The sequence below is a fragment of the Syngnathoides biaculeatus genome, chromosome 20, assembly GCF_019802595.1.
Source record: "Syngnathoides biaculeatus isolate LvHL_M chromosome 20, ASM1980259v1, whole genome shotgun sequence".
In the NCBI taxonomy this organism is placed as follows: Eukaryota; Metazoa; Chordata; class Actinopteri; order Syngnathiformes; family Syngnathidae; genus Syngnathoides; species Syngnathoides biaculeatus.
In genome coordinates, this window is record NC_084659.1 from 11,116,338 (window position 1) to 11,133,059 (window position 16,722).

General features: G+C 41.6%; 1 protein-coding gene across 6 annotated transcripts in view; it reads left to right on the forward strand.

Annotated features, from left to right (window-relative positions):
* Positions 1 to 12,443, forward strand: part of lmo3 (LIM domain only 3) — a 47,624-nt gene extending 35,181 nt beyond the window's left edge. For all 6 annotated transcript variants that reach the window (XM_061807819.1, XM_061807818.1, XM_061807822.1 and 3 more), the window contains 2 exons: positions 2,307 to 2,432; positions 10,591 to 12,443. In XM_061807819.1, the coding sequence (XP_061663803.1) occupies positions 2,307 to 2,432; positions 10,591 to 10,696 (232 nt within the window). In that variant the 3' untranslated portion in view covers positions 10,697 to 12,443. The remainder of the gene's footprint in view (positions 1 to 2,306; positions 2,433 to 10,590) is intronic.
* The last annotated feature ends 4,279 nt before the right edge of the window (positions 12,444 to 16,722 follow it).

The window sequence follows — 16,722 nt, forward strand, 5'->3', positions numbered from 1 at the left end:
CTCATTATATCACACTAAATCTATCACATCTGGCTCTTTCTTGTTGGTTTTTTTTAGATCTATTACCGTTCTTTGTAAGGAGAAAAGTCATCATTTCATCCATTTCATGCGAGCGCCTTTTGGCGATACACATTTGTGAGGGAAAGAAAAAAAAAAAAGGCCACAAGATAACGCAGACACATCTAAATTTAGAGGGCTCAAAGGAGGAGGCATAATTCTTTTAATTAAGTCAGTAATAATCCATGGAAGAGGCCCTCTTTGTTTTCACCAAGCTACCACGTTACAAGCAATATCCTTCATTGTCTCAAGGTGTGTTGACAGTGGCCCTTAATTCTGGAGGTATTCATGAGGGCGCAATCTATCTGCTTCCTTTGCCTCTGGGAAACATACTTTCTGAAGGTTAATAAACAACCCTGCATATCCCAAGCCCCGAGATCATTTATCAGATTGCGATCTCTTACAGACTCCGAGAGTGGCATGCCGTTTTATCATTTTAACAACGATGGCTAAAAGTGCCCGAAGAAGTCTGCTTAATAGGTTATTTTGTTATATGATTTCGTTATCAGATTCCTCTCTCCCTTGTAGCCTGGTCTAGGTCGCTGTGTCGTAACAGCCCTGAATCCCTAATGAATACTCCCATTAAAGTCCCTGGAGCAGGCAAAGAAATAATAGGGTCCTCCCTGGGCAGTGGTGGAAGCCATGTCCCATCTATTTCAATGGCACAAGCTGTGGCCTTGCTGTTTTTTTTTTTTTTTTTTTTTTAATCCTTGGGCCAAGACCAATCCAGCTATTTTTGTTCTCTACCTATACTAGTCTATATCGGCAGGTCAGTTAACCTAAACATTTTGCTCTCTGATGCAGTTAAGTTGTAGTTATCTAGCATAGTGGTGCTTCGATATCCAGTACTTGTCCCAAATTTCTTAATTTTTCAATCACAAAAAGTCATCTATGTAAAACACCCACATAGCTTCAATTTTACCACTCACCTTGTCTTAGTGCGAACAAAAAGGAAAACAAATTAGCATCGGTGTCACAATGTTAATATCGTTCAATCAATGACTATTCTAACACAAACTGTGGGGCAACACGTTGACAGATTATTTAACAATACTTAACGGCATATATTGTTTATCCTCTGCGTCGAACGACTAATAATACTGACAAGATGCAACCGTCTCCATGTATAACCAGATCATGTATTATCCACCCTCAGGTGGCACGGAAATAAAAGCACAAATTCCATTGAATTGAAGCAAAAAGTGCACCAAAATATTAAATATTTCCATTCGAATAGGTCATCATCGTACATTTTCATCAAAGTACAGTACTACGGATTGTTGTTTTGTTTCATCAAAAAATTGTCATGTTTTTAGGGGAGGAACAGATCATCGCCTTTCCAATGATTTCAGTGGCGGAAGATGATTTGGATTACAATTGTTTTGAGTTACAAGCATATTCACATAACAAAATGAACTTGTATCAAAAGGCACCACTGTAAATGCATTGATGTCAACATTTGAACATTTGACATTCATTTTGTTCAACTGTCTCTATATAAAAGCGTAGTGCTTGACTCACTTGACTTCAATGCAGGCATTGTGGGTTCAGTTCACATTCCAATGATGACCCTGAACAGAATAAGTGGGATAGAAAATTGATATAATAAAAAATAATAGATACAGCGTTTGTCTATAAATGTGAAGGTATGCTCATGGCTTCTTTTGCATTTTGATCAGTTTAATCAGTACTTTTATATGGCTGTAAAAATCAGTTAACCACTGTCAATGTGAAGGTGGAATAACAATAAAAGCTGAGTCGAATTACAAGTGCTCTTCACATCTCTATTTTTCTAATCTTTAAATGTCACACAAGTTAAACAGAAGTTAACCGTAGTACTTTTGGCACTGACGGCAAATAACTACGCATATACTCAATTTTACAGCTTTGTATATGAATCTCTTTCAGTTACCTTCTGGTGTTTTTCCTTTGGAATAAAACTGTTTTGCGAAAAAGACAAACATACACCCACAATCAAATCTTCAATGCTCTGAAGGTGGGATCTATTCAAGGTGAAGCGTTTCTAAAGACTTCACACAAACAAAGTGATACTATCGACACCTCCTTGGGCGGATGCAGTCAGTAAGACTTTGCGAGCACAAAGAGCTGCCGCTCTGGCGTTCCACACTATAATAATCCTTAGTGGGAAATGAAGTCACGACTTTCCCCATTTCTAGTCTGTCTGTAAAGTGCAGGACTTCCAAACTGGCAGTTTCAGATACTAATATTAGGTGTACTTTACGGCGCAGGTTGTTTGGCGTGACGGGAAACTGTGCAGCCTGCAGCAAGCTAATTCCAGCCTTCGAGATGGTCATGAGAGCCAAAGAGAACGTCTACCACCTGGACTGCTTCGCATGCCAGCTCTGCAATCAAAGGTGAGTGATTGAACTGCACTGAACTACCGTCTCTTTGCCGCTACCTGTGTCCGGCCAAATGGCTGCTCCGGGAAGAACGATTGCGGCGCAGTAACCCCGCCGCTGATAGTTGAACATCGGGAGATTTATCACTCTAACAAGTGACCGGAGAGATTCCCTAGATAGACCTGGAGATGATGATCTTGTACTAATACTGTCGAGTTTCAAGCTAGACAAAGCTAGAGGGGGCAGTTCTCTGTACATATTCTTCCATCAGTCCCATCAGTCTTCATTACTGGCAGTCCAGCCGAATTGTGAACACGGTCAAAGGTGACTGCTTGTACCACAATTCTGCCTTTACAAAGACAACGATGCTGACTTGTGATTGACACTGCCTCAGAGGTATTCAATCAACAATATGATCGGACAAGAAGAATCTTGTTCTTCCACAATCCAGAATTCCACCGACATTTTCTCGAACTCAAAACATCCAAGATTCAAAGACTTTCATATATGAGATTTTCACATTCACGCTGTTGCACGCATGCATGTTGTTTCCCAAAAATAACGGAGCCACTCTGATTAGTGTATTTTCTTTAAAAATTATCCTCAAAACCTATCACTGGTTCATACGAAAGAGACAACAAGGCACACCTGGAAAGGACAGAAGGAGCGGGCCGATTGTTGGAGATACAAATAGAAGAATGCAAAAACTTGGACTAAAATCTGTACCGTCACCTCATGTCCAATGTAAATGTCAAGATTTAATCAAAATACAAGGTCCAAAGACAAAAGGAAGTCCAAGCAGGAACCGTAGCAAGACTGTTCATGAAATAAGACGCTTGATAATTACAAATGTTAAAGTGTGACATTTTTAACACAGCAGTTAACTACATTTGCCTGACATTTAAGAATGTGAGACTGTTTCTTCAAAATCGCATGTTGATTTAACAAAGATTTTATAATCAGGGCAGTTTGATTCTTGAAAGGTTCCCGCGTATTTTGGTTCATGCTCTAGATCTGTAATCCTCCAACTTTTTACACAAAGTACCACCTCAAAAACGACTCGTCGTTCTCCAAGCACCACCAAACTGACCAACATTAAAATATAATACTTAGTAGGCAAAAGTCTTCATTCAAAAATAAAATCGAGATTCCTCAAAAATATAAGTGGAACACTACATTTCTATACAGAAAAGCAAAAAGACACAAGGGTTCAGTCGGAATGTGTTTAAAAAAAAAAAAAAAAAAAGTACCAAAATAAACGTTTGAAAATAAATTGTTCTAAAAGGTTAATGTAGTAATAAGTAAAATACAACTGGACTGTACTCAGGGTGTGATTCTTCCGTCTACCAATAATCCTGTGTCCAGTACTACTATTGGTATTTGTACCTCATTTTGAGGGTCACTGATCTACATGACGGAGTCAAAATCTTATTAAAAACAGCTCTCAGTATGACGAAGGGCCAGTGCACGACTATAACTCATGTAAAAATATTGTTGCATATCTGTTTAACAATGTCATTCAAAACTATTTGCTGTATTTGCAAAGGCACCACTTATTTTACTCAGTCTCAAAAGATTGCGCATGTGGTCATAATGTTTTGGGACCGTGGGGTACATATTACATTTCATCACGTACACCAAGTTCACAAGTTGCAGCAAAACGTAAGCTATCTCCGCTTGCGGTAGGTGACCGCAATTGAGTTTGCTTTTGTGAAGGTTACAAGAAGTGCAATCAGACAGACAGAGCATTACTGTCTGTGTTGCCGGCATCTGCACGCGCCAGACACTTTGTGCATACTAAAAGGCAAGAGACCTGGTTACGCACAATTAGCACTTGGTTATTGTCTTGCCACTTCAGCTGGCTGCACCAGACAGCCTTTGCTAATAGGAGAAGTCAGCTAATCTTCATCAGCTAGACCCAGGCAGGCCAACCCTGCTCTCCTGCATTAGAACCCACTTAAGCGGGGGCAAATCTTTCTTTTTACATTAAGGCGGCTGATGAACTGTTGAATAAAATTGACGTTTGTGTGTTTCGCATGGTCCACCGCAGCCTTGCAGGCGCCATTTAGATGCCCATCACAATTTTTGCCAGAGTCTGGCCACGGTTTATGGGGTGGCACCGACTTTAATTGAAGCTGTTCGTCAGCTCTGACTTTTTGTTTTACAGTTTGTTACTAGTTTTTTTTTTGCAGCGGCTATATACGTTTATGGACAAAAATATTTGAACGCTAGTGTGTGGTGGTCCCAATTTTTCTGGGATATAAATTTCGTCTTGTGAAAATGTCCAAATTTCTGCATGATCCAATCAGGAGCATTCGCCCATGCTTCTGATTTTACAACTTTATTCTTGTAACGTTGTAACTTGTCTTTGTTGTTTGTGTTGCCTTAATACGCCTTAGTAGAGAGTAACACGCTTAGGTTAGGTAAAATGCTTAACATTTATAGTGTGATTAATAGATTGACCTTCAGCAAATTGCTCTTAGCTCTCGGGGGATCTCACTTTTCCTGAATAGTTTATCCACCTTGTTTCGGATGGCCTGAAAATGGGCTCCTGCGCTCTGTCTGGCATACCGATCTGTCTGCTCGCCTTGTTCATTGGCACCAGCTCTGTCCCCTCTCATTTCCCGGCCTCAAACAAACACGAAAGACCAGCCCCCACTCTCCCCTTCCCTCCCATTGACCCGCTCCCCCGACAGGCCCTTCAATAAAGCAATCTAATCCATCTCACAAATGGCCCAGAGATTTCTCTGTGGAACGTCGTCAGAAAATGTGAAATCTGATAAACAGAGCAGGCGATCGGCGGGTCGGCAGGGGTCACTTGGTGTAATTATCCGTCGCTCCTCCAGGTCAGCCGCTGCGTAAATTGGCGTTTGAAGGTTGAATTGCTACAATCACGTATGAACATACAGCCGACCCCCCCCCCCACTCCCACCCACCCGCCCCCGTCTCCCATTTATCAACCCGTGTCTTCCGTTCCTTTGTGGGTGCATTCAAACTATCCTCGAGAACTCGGAAGCCAGTGATTATTCTGATTCCGTCAGTGTAGGACTCTAATAGTCATTGCCATGCTATGCTATTAAAGGCCTTGGTTAAGTGAAAGGCCAATTAGTACTTGGGAGCGAGCGACCGTGACCTTTGTTCTTTGTCACCATCACTGTCAAATTGACAGCAATCTATGTATTGTCGTGAAAGCAATGAAGAGTGCGATAAATGGAAGAGCCTCGCCAGTTATCTTACTTGTGCATCTGGCAGACCCCTTTTTTTTTTTTCCTTTTCACAATTTTTCCACTCCGAGCATGACTTTGAAATGTTATCAAGCAAAGGGGAGTGACTACACCCATGTCCGTGGTCCATCAGTGAAAATATAGGCTCTTACATCAGCCCTGTTTCCTCGTGTCTGCACCCAATGCGGCCTGACTCCGTTAAACCAAATATAAATCTACCATTGTGACCTTCCAAATTGGCCGGACTGTTATTCTCCCTACCTGAGCTGTAGAAAGGAAGCTGGAGCCGTAAGGAACAGGCGACTGCTTCCGAAAAGAGGTGTTGGGAATAAGGAAGGAGATATGAGCCTCCATCCAGCAAGCAGTTAGCCACAGATCAGCCGTGGGGGACAGCTAATCGATGAGGCTGTCGTCCAGCCTCATCATCTAGCCAGTGCTGGCCCAATTTCCCCCTGATGAGCTGGAGGCCACAGTCTGAGGAGGCTGGAGGAAGGTTGGAGCAGAGAGAAGCAGGATGGGTGACAGTGCAGGGGAAGGTCAGTGCTGATAAAGGGTTGGGGTAGGGGGATCTCCATACTTGAGCCTTGGTAGGAGAGACTGACACCAATTGGGTTCAGCACAGCAAAACTCAGCCACGGGTGCCTTGTATGTCGTGAGTCAGGCTTGTTAGACAGCGGCCTAATAGGCAATAAGGGACATCGTTGTCACTTTGTGTGTGATTGGTGTCGAGAACCGAGAGCCTGTCCAGGGAAGACGACTGGAGAACACAATCGTGTTTCTTTATCCCGATCTACTGGAGGGGTAGATAATCACAGCACATTCAAATACACAAATGAGGATTTTCCGCACTCATTTACGGTTACAACCAATTTTTTGCCCCAATTACAAAGAGAAGCACAATGAACCATTTGTTGACGACTGAAGGAAGACTGAACAAGTATCAGCAAACTTAAAAAATAAATAAATAAGAAATACTCATGGCAACAATGCCTGGACAGGACAGACACCAAACCAAATGACTGTTGTAATACCAAGACTGACGTTTGAGAGGCAGCATGTTGCCACATAGCATCCAAACTTCTCAAAAATACAAAGAAGATTTTGTAGAAGGCAAAATGGAATAGATGATGAAATGGAACTCACTGCCGACCACTTCAGGGTGTAGTCCGCCTTTCGCCCAAAGTTAGCTGGGATAGGCTCCAGCACTCCCGCGACCCTTGTGAGGATGTGTGGCTTGGAAAATCGATGAATGGAAATCAAAGAAACTTTCATGTTTCTGCCTGGTTGTTCTTTCAATTTGTTTCTGTTTCCACAATCTCCTTTGTCTGTTGCATTGCAGATATCGGTATTTAGTTGTTTCTAGTCCAGTTTGTCGGGCTCTGTGGTACTTACTGTTTGCTCTGTTTCCTACGAAAATTACCACTGTTATTTTCTGCCTCTTGTCGTTTTTGATTTTGTTTTGTTTTTTATGGTTTAGGAGTCTTCCTTCCACTTTGGCTCCATCCACTTCTTTTTGTCATTTCTTGTTCACTCGAGTAGTTTTTTTTACCACATTAATCTTTCGTCATCGTCATTTTGTACTTCAGATGTGTCTCTCGTGCTCGCACGCTCATTTGATTTAACCAAATTTTGTTGAATTTCTCAGTTCTTGTCAAGTCTGGTCTGGGTGCCACTTTTCCACATATTCATCACCTGACAGAAGCTGAGTAAGCTGTTAGCTTAATGGGTCACGACACTGCAGTTGTAAACTTGTCATCTTAATTGTGGTCGATGACTTGGGCGTCACGTTCCACAAGCGTCCAACATAACGAGTGTTCTGCTTGAGATCGCTTCCAGTCAAGCGATCGTTCAGTTTCATGAAACAATTGAAGGAGTCCAGACCAAACATAGCGGATTTGCTTTTAAAGCTTTTCAACATATATGATTGGCGATCTGGAAAAACACTTTCTGAACACATCAAGGTGACCCACACCACAGGATATCAGTCAAAGGATTTAGAGAAATCCAAGAATAGGACCCTAGGGGAAATAGTCATACCCAGGCCAATTACCGGTATCTGTAGACCTCCCTTAACTGAAGAGCTAACATGACACATACTGTAAGTACGCAAACAAGGAATCAGTACTCTTGAAGAGTAGCTTTTTAATTTTCCTTGTGGCATTTACCATCTAGGAGTCGCAGCCATTCACGGTATGTAGAATATGTCCACTATTTGGATCAATACCGTGATTTGGAATGCACCAAAATAAAAAGAAGGTCTGTCATTGTTATAATGTTCAAGACTCCTTACAACAAGGGGAAACCCACTGATAACATCCAGGAATCGGAACGTCAGAGGGAACAGAAACGTAGAGAAGGAACTGTTTGTCGTCCATGTGAAGTGGTGAAAGGGGGTTTTAGTATGGACATTTGATTCCTGACAGAAGTAACAAGATCAATTTTGAGAGGTATGTGGCACTGCTTTATTCACATACCGTCAAATGCTCCAATAGATTATACAGATCTTCACAGTGCAGACGAATGACCCTAAACATAGTGCGAGAACGAGTTTTTCAAGGAAATTGCTACGATTGTCCTTGTGCTGTCTGACAATGCAGCGACGCAGTCCCATTCATGGGGATGAGTATTTGCGAACACTAACTATATGTGACGGAGCTCACTTTTTCTCCCGTTTCCTCATTTGAGTGGAAAGCGACTACTCTAGTTAACACGTGGCTCCGGGGCATATAGCTGGCATCACAATGCATCTTTTAAGTGTGCGCCTGTGGAAGCCATTTTTTCCCCCTCTCTTCCCCTCTACAACAAGAGGTCTCTAAAGACTCATTAGTCACACTCACCTCTCGGTAAAGAAAGGGAAGAAAAGCGAAAAGGGAGAGATGAAGAAAGCGTCAGAGAACAATGACTGCATGCACAGTAAGCATCTGTATGACTACGGACCATAGTCTGAATACAACGAGGTGTCGAATTGTATTAATGATGTCAAGGGACTTCTTTAATGAGCCTCATTAGCACAGGCTGATGATATGGTGAACAAATAATGCTTTGAGTATATTATGCATTTCTCCCGGATTTTGACGTTTCATTGAAATGACTGCACCCTATCCTGTCTCTGTATTCCAAAACTCAAAGTCCAATGTATACTTGGCGCAGTTGCTGTTAGCAACACTAATTGTCTGTTTCTTGTCATTTAAAGTGCAGCAAGAGCCAACCACTGTCCAAGTCACACCTAATAGAACCACATATAGAAAAGGCACACTGCTATTGTTTGTTCCAGAAACTGGAAATAGTCCGGGGCAGCAAAATGTCCTTTATTAGACACGCCTGTGATGGGCCCCAGTGTAATATCCTCATCAAAATTGCCGTACAGATGTCACATATGCTGTTGACATTTCACCGAGCAGAAACAATTTGTCTGTGTGAAATAGGGGAGAGGAAACGAGTGCGGGGAGGTGAAAAGGGGGAGAAACAATTTGACTGGATGAGAGAAGGGAGTACAAAAAAAAAAAACGAGTTGACATGAGGTCATTATGGGAGTGGACACAGTGTAAGCAGAAAAATAATAGACTTTTGAGAGGCGTTTATTTTCAAGTAGTGATTCGTAGAAATTTGACCTAAAGTGTGAAAAATAGGAAATGTGTTCTTGCTACTATCATATGTGGTCTACTCATTTCAAGTCACAATTAACGGCAAACTTAGTGCTCACCTTACACATCAGAAAAAAAAAAAATCTCTCTTAGGACACCCCACATGAATTGAAAAAGAAAAATATGAAAATATAAAATATTTATCATATTACGTAATCCATAGTGTCATCACTTCTTGGTTGTATTATTATACACTTCACTTTAGAGTCAGCCGGCACTCCCTCAAATGTCTCTAGTTGATCTAAAATGCTGCTGCTTGCTTTTTAACTGGAACACGTATTAGGGAGCACAAATTATTCTGGCCCTTATCCACTGACTGCCTTTGCACTTTAGAATTCATGTTGAAGAGTTTGCTATTTGTTTTCAAACCTCTAATTTGCTCCATCCCCACACTTCCCAATTGTCAGTACGTGTATTACGCCATTTATCAATTTGAATTCATTGGGCTGGTACATTAGCCGGTAATAAGAAAATGAAGTTGTCGGAATTACGACTCCAATCCAGTTTCCTCAGTTTTAGTGACCGGGTTCTCCTGGTGTATATGGCGTTTCTGGTCTGATAGTTTCAATTTGTATCAGTTCTGCATGTTGAGCTTCCTAGCACGTTTCCCCAAGTAATTATAATCGCTGACTTTTGCCTTCTTTCCCGAAACGCAAAGGTCTCACCTTTTACGGTCTATCTGTTAATTGGTCCCAAACGGATGTAACAAATCATGCTCTCCATCTGCCTTTCACCGCTGAATAAACACAACAAGCTCGTCAGGTACACAAGCTACTGTGCAGCTTCCAGCTATGAATTCTGTATTCTTAGTATCTGTTAAAAGTCAAACAAGAGGAGAAACTGCCACCGCCCCAACCAAAGCTGCCCCCCCTTACCCTCTGGTAAACACTGGCACCGGTGTTTGCCGACCTTGTCCAACCTGAAGGCAGATAAGCGACCCTCAGGACAATTCAGCGAGAGTTGCCTCTCGTTCAGCATAATCTCCACTTGGCGCTGCACTGAAAGGTCAAAAATAACCGTAGAGCCCCCCACTTGTAAGGATGTGCCTGTCGGGTATGTGAGGGGCTTGGTACCATCTGCAGGTGTAAGGGAACTACACAAAGAAAGACCCCTCCACCAACTGCGTGATTACAAATGTGTTTTGCCCATGTTAATGCATTTCCTTCATACTTTGCAGCTGAAGGGGTTTGGCACAGTGCTAGCTCCCAAAGACAAGCTAGTACCGTAGCCTTGCTAGCCTACAGCTCAATATTAACGATGCTCAACTGCTTTTTCATTGCCTTTTTTTCCTCTCGTGTTGCGCAGGTTTTGCGTGGGAGACAAGTTCTTCCTGAAGAACAACATGATCCTTTGCCAGACGGACTACGAGGAGGGCCTGATGAAGGAGGGCTACGCTCCCCAGGTCCGTTGACCCTCGTAAGAGGGGGGGGCGGGGGAACGAAAAGGAGATTGAAGACAGAGGAGTGGGAGAAAACTGACGGAAAGCTTGCAATCACACAACAAAAAGCACTATCGCTTCCTGTCCAACTCCTGTCCCCCACGTGTACATAATGAAGCCCAACCTGGAAGGGGAAGTACTCTACTGTACAGAATAGCCATAGAGACTGCGGCAGAGCAGGCAAGTGGCCCTGGAAGCGGACTCTTAAATAAAATAAGGTTTTGTTTGTTTGTGACTGACAAGTGCTGCCTCTTTCTTCTTGGCAAACAAAAACACTGGCCTCAGAAAAACCCAAAGCAAGTTGTTGGACAGATATTTACATGCTTTCATGTGTCACCTTTTACGACAAGGACTGTGAGCTCCAACTACTTGAATCGAAAACACACCGAGGTATTGCCAATCAGTGTATCTTTGGGATAAACACCTTTTTACTGGATGTTGTAAAGTGTAAACAGAGGAGCTTGAAAAAAAAAATAATAATAATTTAATACTTGTGTTGGGGTGCGTGGGGGTGTGCAAATAACTTCTTTTTTTTTGAGGAGTTTTTCTCATGTAGTCTCTGTTTAGTCTGGAGTCTGACCATAAAGATTTGCGATCTCATCAGGTTATTCGCTCTATCATGTTTTTTCAGTATTCATGAATTCTGGCAGTTTGATTGACATGCGGTAGTACAGTGCAAAACACTTGGGTATTTTTTTTTTTTTGTGATTTCCCATTTTTACAAAACTGGACAAATCCCACAAAGACTTTGTCTGAGCGCTCACATCGATCAGTGCTACCTTGCCAGCTCTCAGGGCGGGAGAGGAGAAGCAGCAGTTAGCAGGTCAAAACTCAAATGCCAAGGGGTAAGGGGACACGTAGGAACTCATTAAATATAGCAGATAATCTTGAACTATGATATAAATGGACCAGTCCAGTTCCCAGAATCAGAATGGCATGACAAAGCTTCATAACAACAACAGCAAAAACTGAAATCCACCATTTTTAAAGCCTCGGCAGACTCCATATTGAGTGACACAATCAATGACGACAATTCAGCTATGACTTCTGCACATTATTTTGAACTTCGCAGCCAATAATAATAATGACAAATGGGACACGTGCATTGTTTTTCAATGGATGGGAGCATGAGCCACCCTCAGCGAGCAAACTGTGGTCTACAAATAACCTTCGTGAAATCACATTTTGCTCTAATTGATGCCTGGATTTGGAGTTACAGTTTTTGGGGGGGAGGCATGCATTTATTTCAACTTTGCATTGTGGAGCTGGCGAAATACTTAATGGAGGCTGGTTCCTGCCGCAGTTGTACAGGCGTATGGAATGATGTTGTGGGGGGGGGATTGGTAAACTTTATTTATTGAAGCAGTTCTTGTCCTAAATTCGGCACGATTCAACACGCTGATACTTGAATGCAATCAATGGCGGACGCGTGAGTCAACTCGCTACCTGCAGTCTCATCACCTTGAACCCCACGTGTTGCGTGAACTCTCCCGCTGTGCTCACCTTTCATTCTTGACTTCAAAATGTCCTCTGTAAAATGTGGGTGTACATAAAAAAAAACAACAACAACAAGAAAAACTTTTGCTTGCCTGTTGTACAATTCTTTCTCTTTTTTTTGTGTGTGTCATCCAGCATGAGATGTTTATTTTTAGGACAACGCTTGTAAATACTGTAATTGTAATAATTTTAAGCACAAATGTAATACAGTTTTATTGTGTTACACAGAGTTGAGTGTCTTTTTTTCTATCCTTGTAAGGGGAGAAATTGGGATTAGTTGAACCAGTCGACAGGAGAAATTTACTGGATATCTAAAGAACGGTTGACACTTTCAAACCCATTTAGGAGGCCTGGTGTTTGCTAGAGCTCCTAAGGTTAAATATCTAGCTCAAGGGGACGGCATTAGATGCAAACCAGCCATCAGAAAGAAGCCGGTTCCTCTGTCTATTACCCTAACCAACAGAGCATAGTGCATCTTATGATATATGACTGAAGTGCAATAATTTCCTCAGTTTGTTGTCTCTGCTGCTTGGGGGCGGGGGCGGGGTGGAGAAAAAAAAATCCCATTTCACTTTTGCTTAGATGGAAGGACACAAACGAAATCTCGGCGGTCCAAATTCTGCAATCTCGATGAAAACTTCCCATACAGTGCATACAAAATGTCTACAACTCTGTTCTTTAAGGTTTTGGTTGTATGTTATCAGTCAAAAAAGTTTTAAAATGATTTATCTTGGTCTCATTTAAACAGGGGTGTGGATACTTTGTGTTTCTGCAAAAAATGTGTTTCTGCGTGCGTTTTTGCAGTTGTAAAACAGAAGGCAAAAAAAAAAAAAAGAATTTTTCTATTTCGGTGTGTGTCAAACGTGGAACGCTTCATGTATACTTTGCCGTCAGCAGCCTTCAAGATGGAGTCGTGTGATCTCCTCGTGCGTGGGGGGGGGGGTTATTTCTACTAATTACCTGGATTTCAATTTGGAATCATCTCAAATGTTGAGGTAAAACATGTGGATTAAAGTTATTGCACTAATTAGCGGGGTGCTTCCAAAGTGCCCTGTGTAGTTTTGGTGAAAGCGATGCTTCCATCACATTACAGAGGATAATATCCAGCCCAATTAAGCTAATTGAATTTCCTTATCCAGAGACAGAAAAAAAAGAGAGAATGTCTTTGATTAGGCTCAAGCTGTTGAAAGTCCTTTAGTAGATGAAAACACTCGAGTCGATGGGAGATTACAGCCAAGCGAAATTAAAAGAAAGTGTGGCAACCGCGGGGAGGATTCGCACTAATGGCAGACATGTGTCATGCGTTATTTTGCCTCGCCTGTTCTGGAGTCAGATGTTAGCTTCCTGCCCCCACCCCCGACTCCCCCAATCGTACCGCTGATCGCCTGGCATCATTAGCGCCGTGTTGTCTTTTGTGACAGGGATGATACATTGCGACGTGATGGCCGTTTGCAGCGTTACAAGATGTGCGGGTGAATAAAGGAGGAGTTTGCGTGGGAAATACACACACTTGCTTTGTCACGGACGTTTGCCCCGCGGAGAAAGAGAATACCGTAACCAGGTTGTTTTGTCACAAAAACTGATTGATGTCCATACCTTTTTAAATGGGGAAATCACATGCTTATCGTGAGGGAAGGAGGAAATAGTAGTATGAAATGAAAGCTATATATTGAATCAAATAGTACACATTTTATGCTAGCTTTCCAAATTCCGTATATTTGACCTATTGGCAAAATATACAGTCTACTATAAGAAGACATTGCTCTCCATAAAATGCATATTCATTCAAAATTTTTGCCAAAAAAAGAACTGTTACGGAAATGTACCAGATTCTTGCACGCGTCACTCCAAGCAATTAAAAAAAATTTATGCCGTAATTACAATGGTCTTTCTCCTTTAATTGTGACTAGAATATATGGCACCCTCTGTAATTTTTTTATCTCTTTGTTGAAAGGAATGAACGAGAAGGAAAACTTTTAGTATTCCCTTTTCTTGGTATAATGTTTATTTATACAGCTGTTGTGGGGATAAACTGGAAAAAAAAACTGCCAAAATTCATACAGTATGTGTATTTTGTATGCATTTGGCTGAATTTATACAAAATATCTCCATCTATTTATGTTTATTTCCAAGTCGACATTATTTGTCGCGCTGCCCGCCGCAGACCCGGAGCGGAGGACGTTGCCGCTCAATAACGACTTGTTAGTTTTCCGTCAACAACTAATTCGCTAATCAATCTCTGGTACCAAAACATAAAAGAGCCCATGTTTGAACATGGCTTTGAACACACGGCTCAATTTTAGGAGCGTTGTAGGTGGCGAGTGCGACAATTCAGGGGGGAAAAAAAATATGTCGGGGAAAATGATTTGACAATTTAAACAATCACCGCCTGTCAAATGTTGTAACTGCATTCATTTACGTGATGGCAAGTTAGTGCGATCAGATAACCACGTTTTTGTCTTTAGACTTGGCATAACAGCACGTGCCTTATTTCTGCAAGTGTACATCACAAACTGAGGGTGTTGGGTAAGATTCTTGAAAACCAACGAATAAAAAAAGTTGTCTATTGGGAGACATGCACAGCTGACGAGGTCCTTCTGAAAAAGAAAGATAAAATAAACACATACTCATCTCATCTTGCCACAGCAAATAGATGGATAAAAAAAAAAAAAGAGACGGAACCTTGAGAAAAGTAAAGAACAGTTCAAGAATTGCACCGCGCCGCTCACAGCCGCGGTGATCTGCTCGAGCACAAAGAAAAACACAAACTCTCCCACATCCAAATCTACAGTCATTAAGAGCGTTTAGAAAAAGTATTAGCTGCCAGGCTGTGTATCGTTAGCGTCTTCATCCCTGTGTTAATGCTGACCCTGGAGTTAGCGCTGCTCTCCTTTGCCAAACGGCTCCAGGGGCAAAAATAATGATCTTTACAGACATGCCAATGCTATCTGGACCAGATAACGCTGCTTTAATGACTCCTTATCCTTTGGCCCTTTCAAGGAGATGGGCGCCCTGGCAAATAAATTCCAGTTGTTGGGTCATTAGCTCTTTATTGCGCTGATAATGGATTTTGTATTTTTGGGTCTAATTTGAGTGTAAGACCCAAGCGAATTTGAGTCTTTGAGCAATTAGTCAGCACCCAGTCAGCGTACACATCATTGGGGACACTCAAATAATAATTTGTTCTCGGTTTACATAAAGTTGTTGTTTCCGCAAGCTTGTTGAGCCTGTTTTAAATTTACGATTATGGCTACTAATCTTATACTGACAATTTTTTTTTTTTTTTTTTTTGGGGGGGGGGATGAGTTCTCACTCTGGAACTGCAAGAAAAGACAATTCAAGCAATTGTTCTCAAAACCTTACAAGGGACTTTTGAAATGCTTGCATATAAGTAGTGGATTAGTGGTCCGATTAGCAAGTGGTGTCATTCATTTGCAGTTTGAATGTGAACGGGTGAAACACCGCATCAAAGTTTAGCAGCGACATTTGCTAGGCTCAAAAATGTTTTGGTTAATTCCTCTATGGTCGTCCCTTCTGAAACTAATCATATTTTCATTTGACCCCCTGCATAAATCAAAACGGTTGTATCGCAAATCAGCTTTCCACTTTGCAATGAATCAAAATGCAATTAATTTGTTTTATCGTCTCAAAAACAAAATTGTATGTTTATAATGAGAAAAATAGTATGCGATAATAGTTTACCTTTTAACAACACGGTAATTGCATAATTAAATAGAATGTAAAGAATGAAGCTTTTGCCATTGTTTTTGCGTCACTTTAATAGATATTGTGCTGCTCCTTCTGATGTGTGTGCTTTTGCCACCTGGAGGCAATATAATACAGACATGTGGATGTACTGTACATGGAGAGAGTAGAAGGTAAAGAATATTTGCTGATAATCAGTGTTATATATTCTGTCTGGATGTGTTGCACCTTTTTTCTGCTCAAATATCCTGCATATAACCGTATCGCTGTTTTTCTATTGTGTGTTAGCATTAAGCTACTTGACACTGCAAGGGCAAAGATGTGTGGTGGTTTTATTTAAACGTTTTATGTTTACTTTGACAGTAAACTACTGGGAGTGGTAATAAACAGCCTGTATCCTCATTTTTGGAGAATTGTGGTCGGTTGTATTTCTACCACACACCATGCCTTCATGTTCAAGTTAATCCTCCTGCGATATTTGAATCTGTTCCATTGTTTAAAGCTTTCATAGTCATGCAAACACTTGTGCAATAACTTGGGGATTTGTGAAGGTTGGGGCAATTAAAACCTTTAAGTTGGAGTCACAACCTTGCCCGGCAAAATATTGACAATCCGAATGGAAAACGAACGTCTGCGAGCCGCGCAATTAGCACCTCATTGATTGCATCAATGTCCCATCACAAATCTGACCCCGTCAACTGATCCGCCGCACGGTCATCGGGATTCATTGCGCCATTTGGGGCTGTGAACTTCGTTCTTTTGAAGCTGCGGGATAACTCCTACCAGATGCCCGTTCA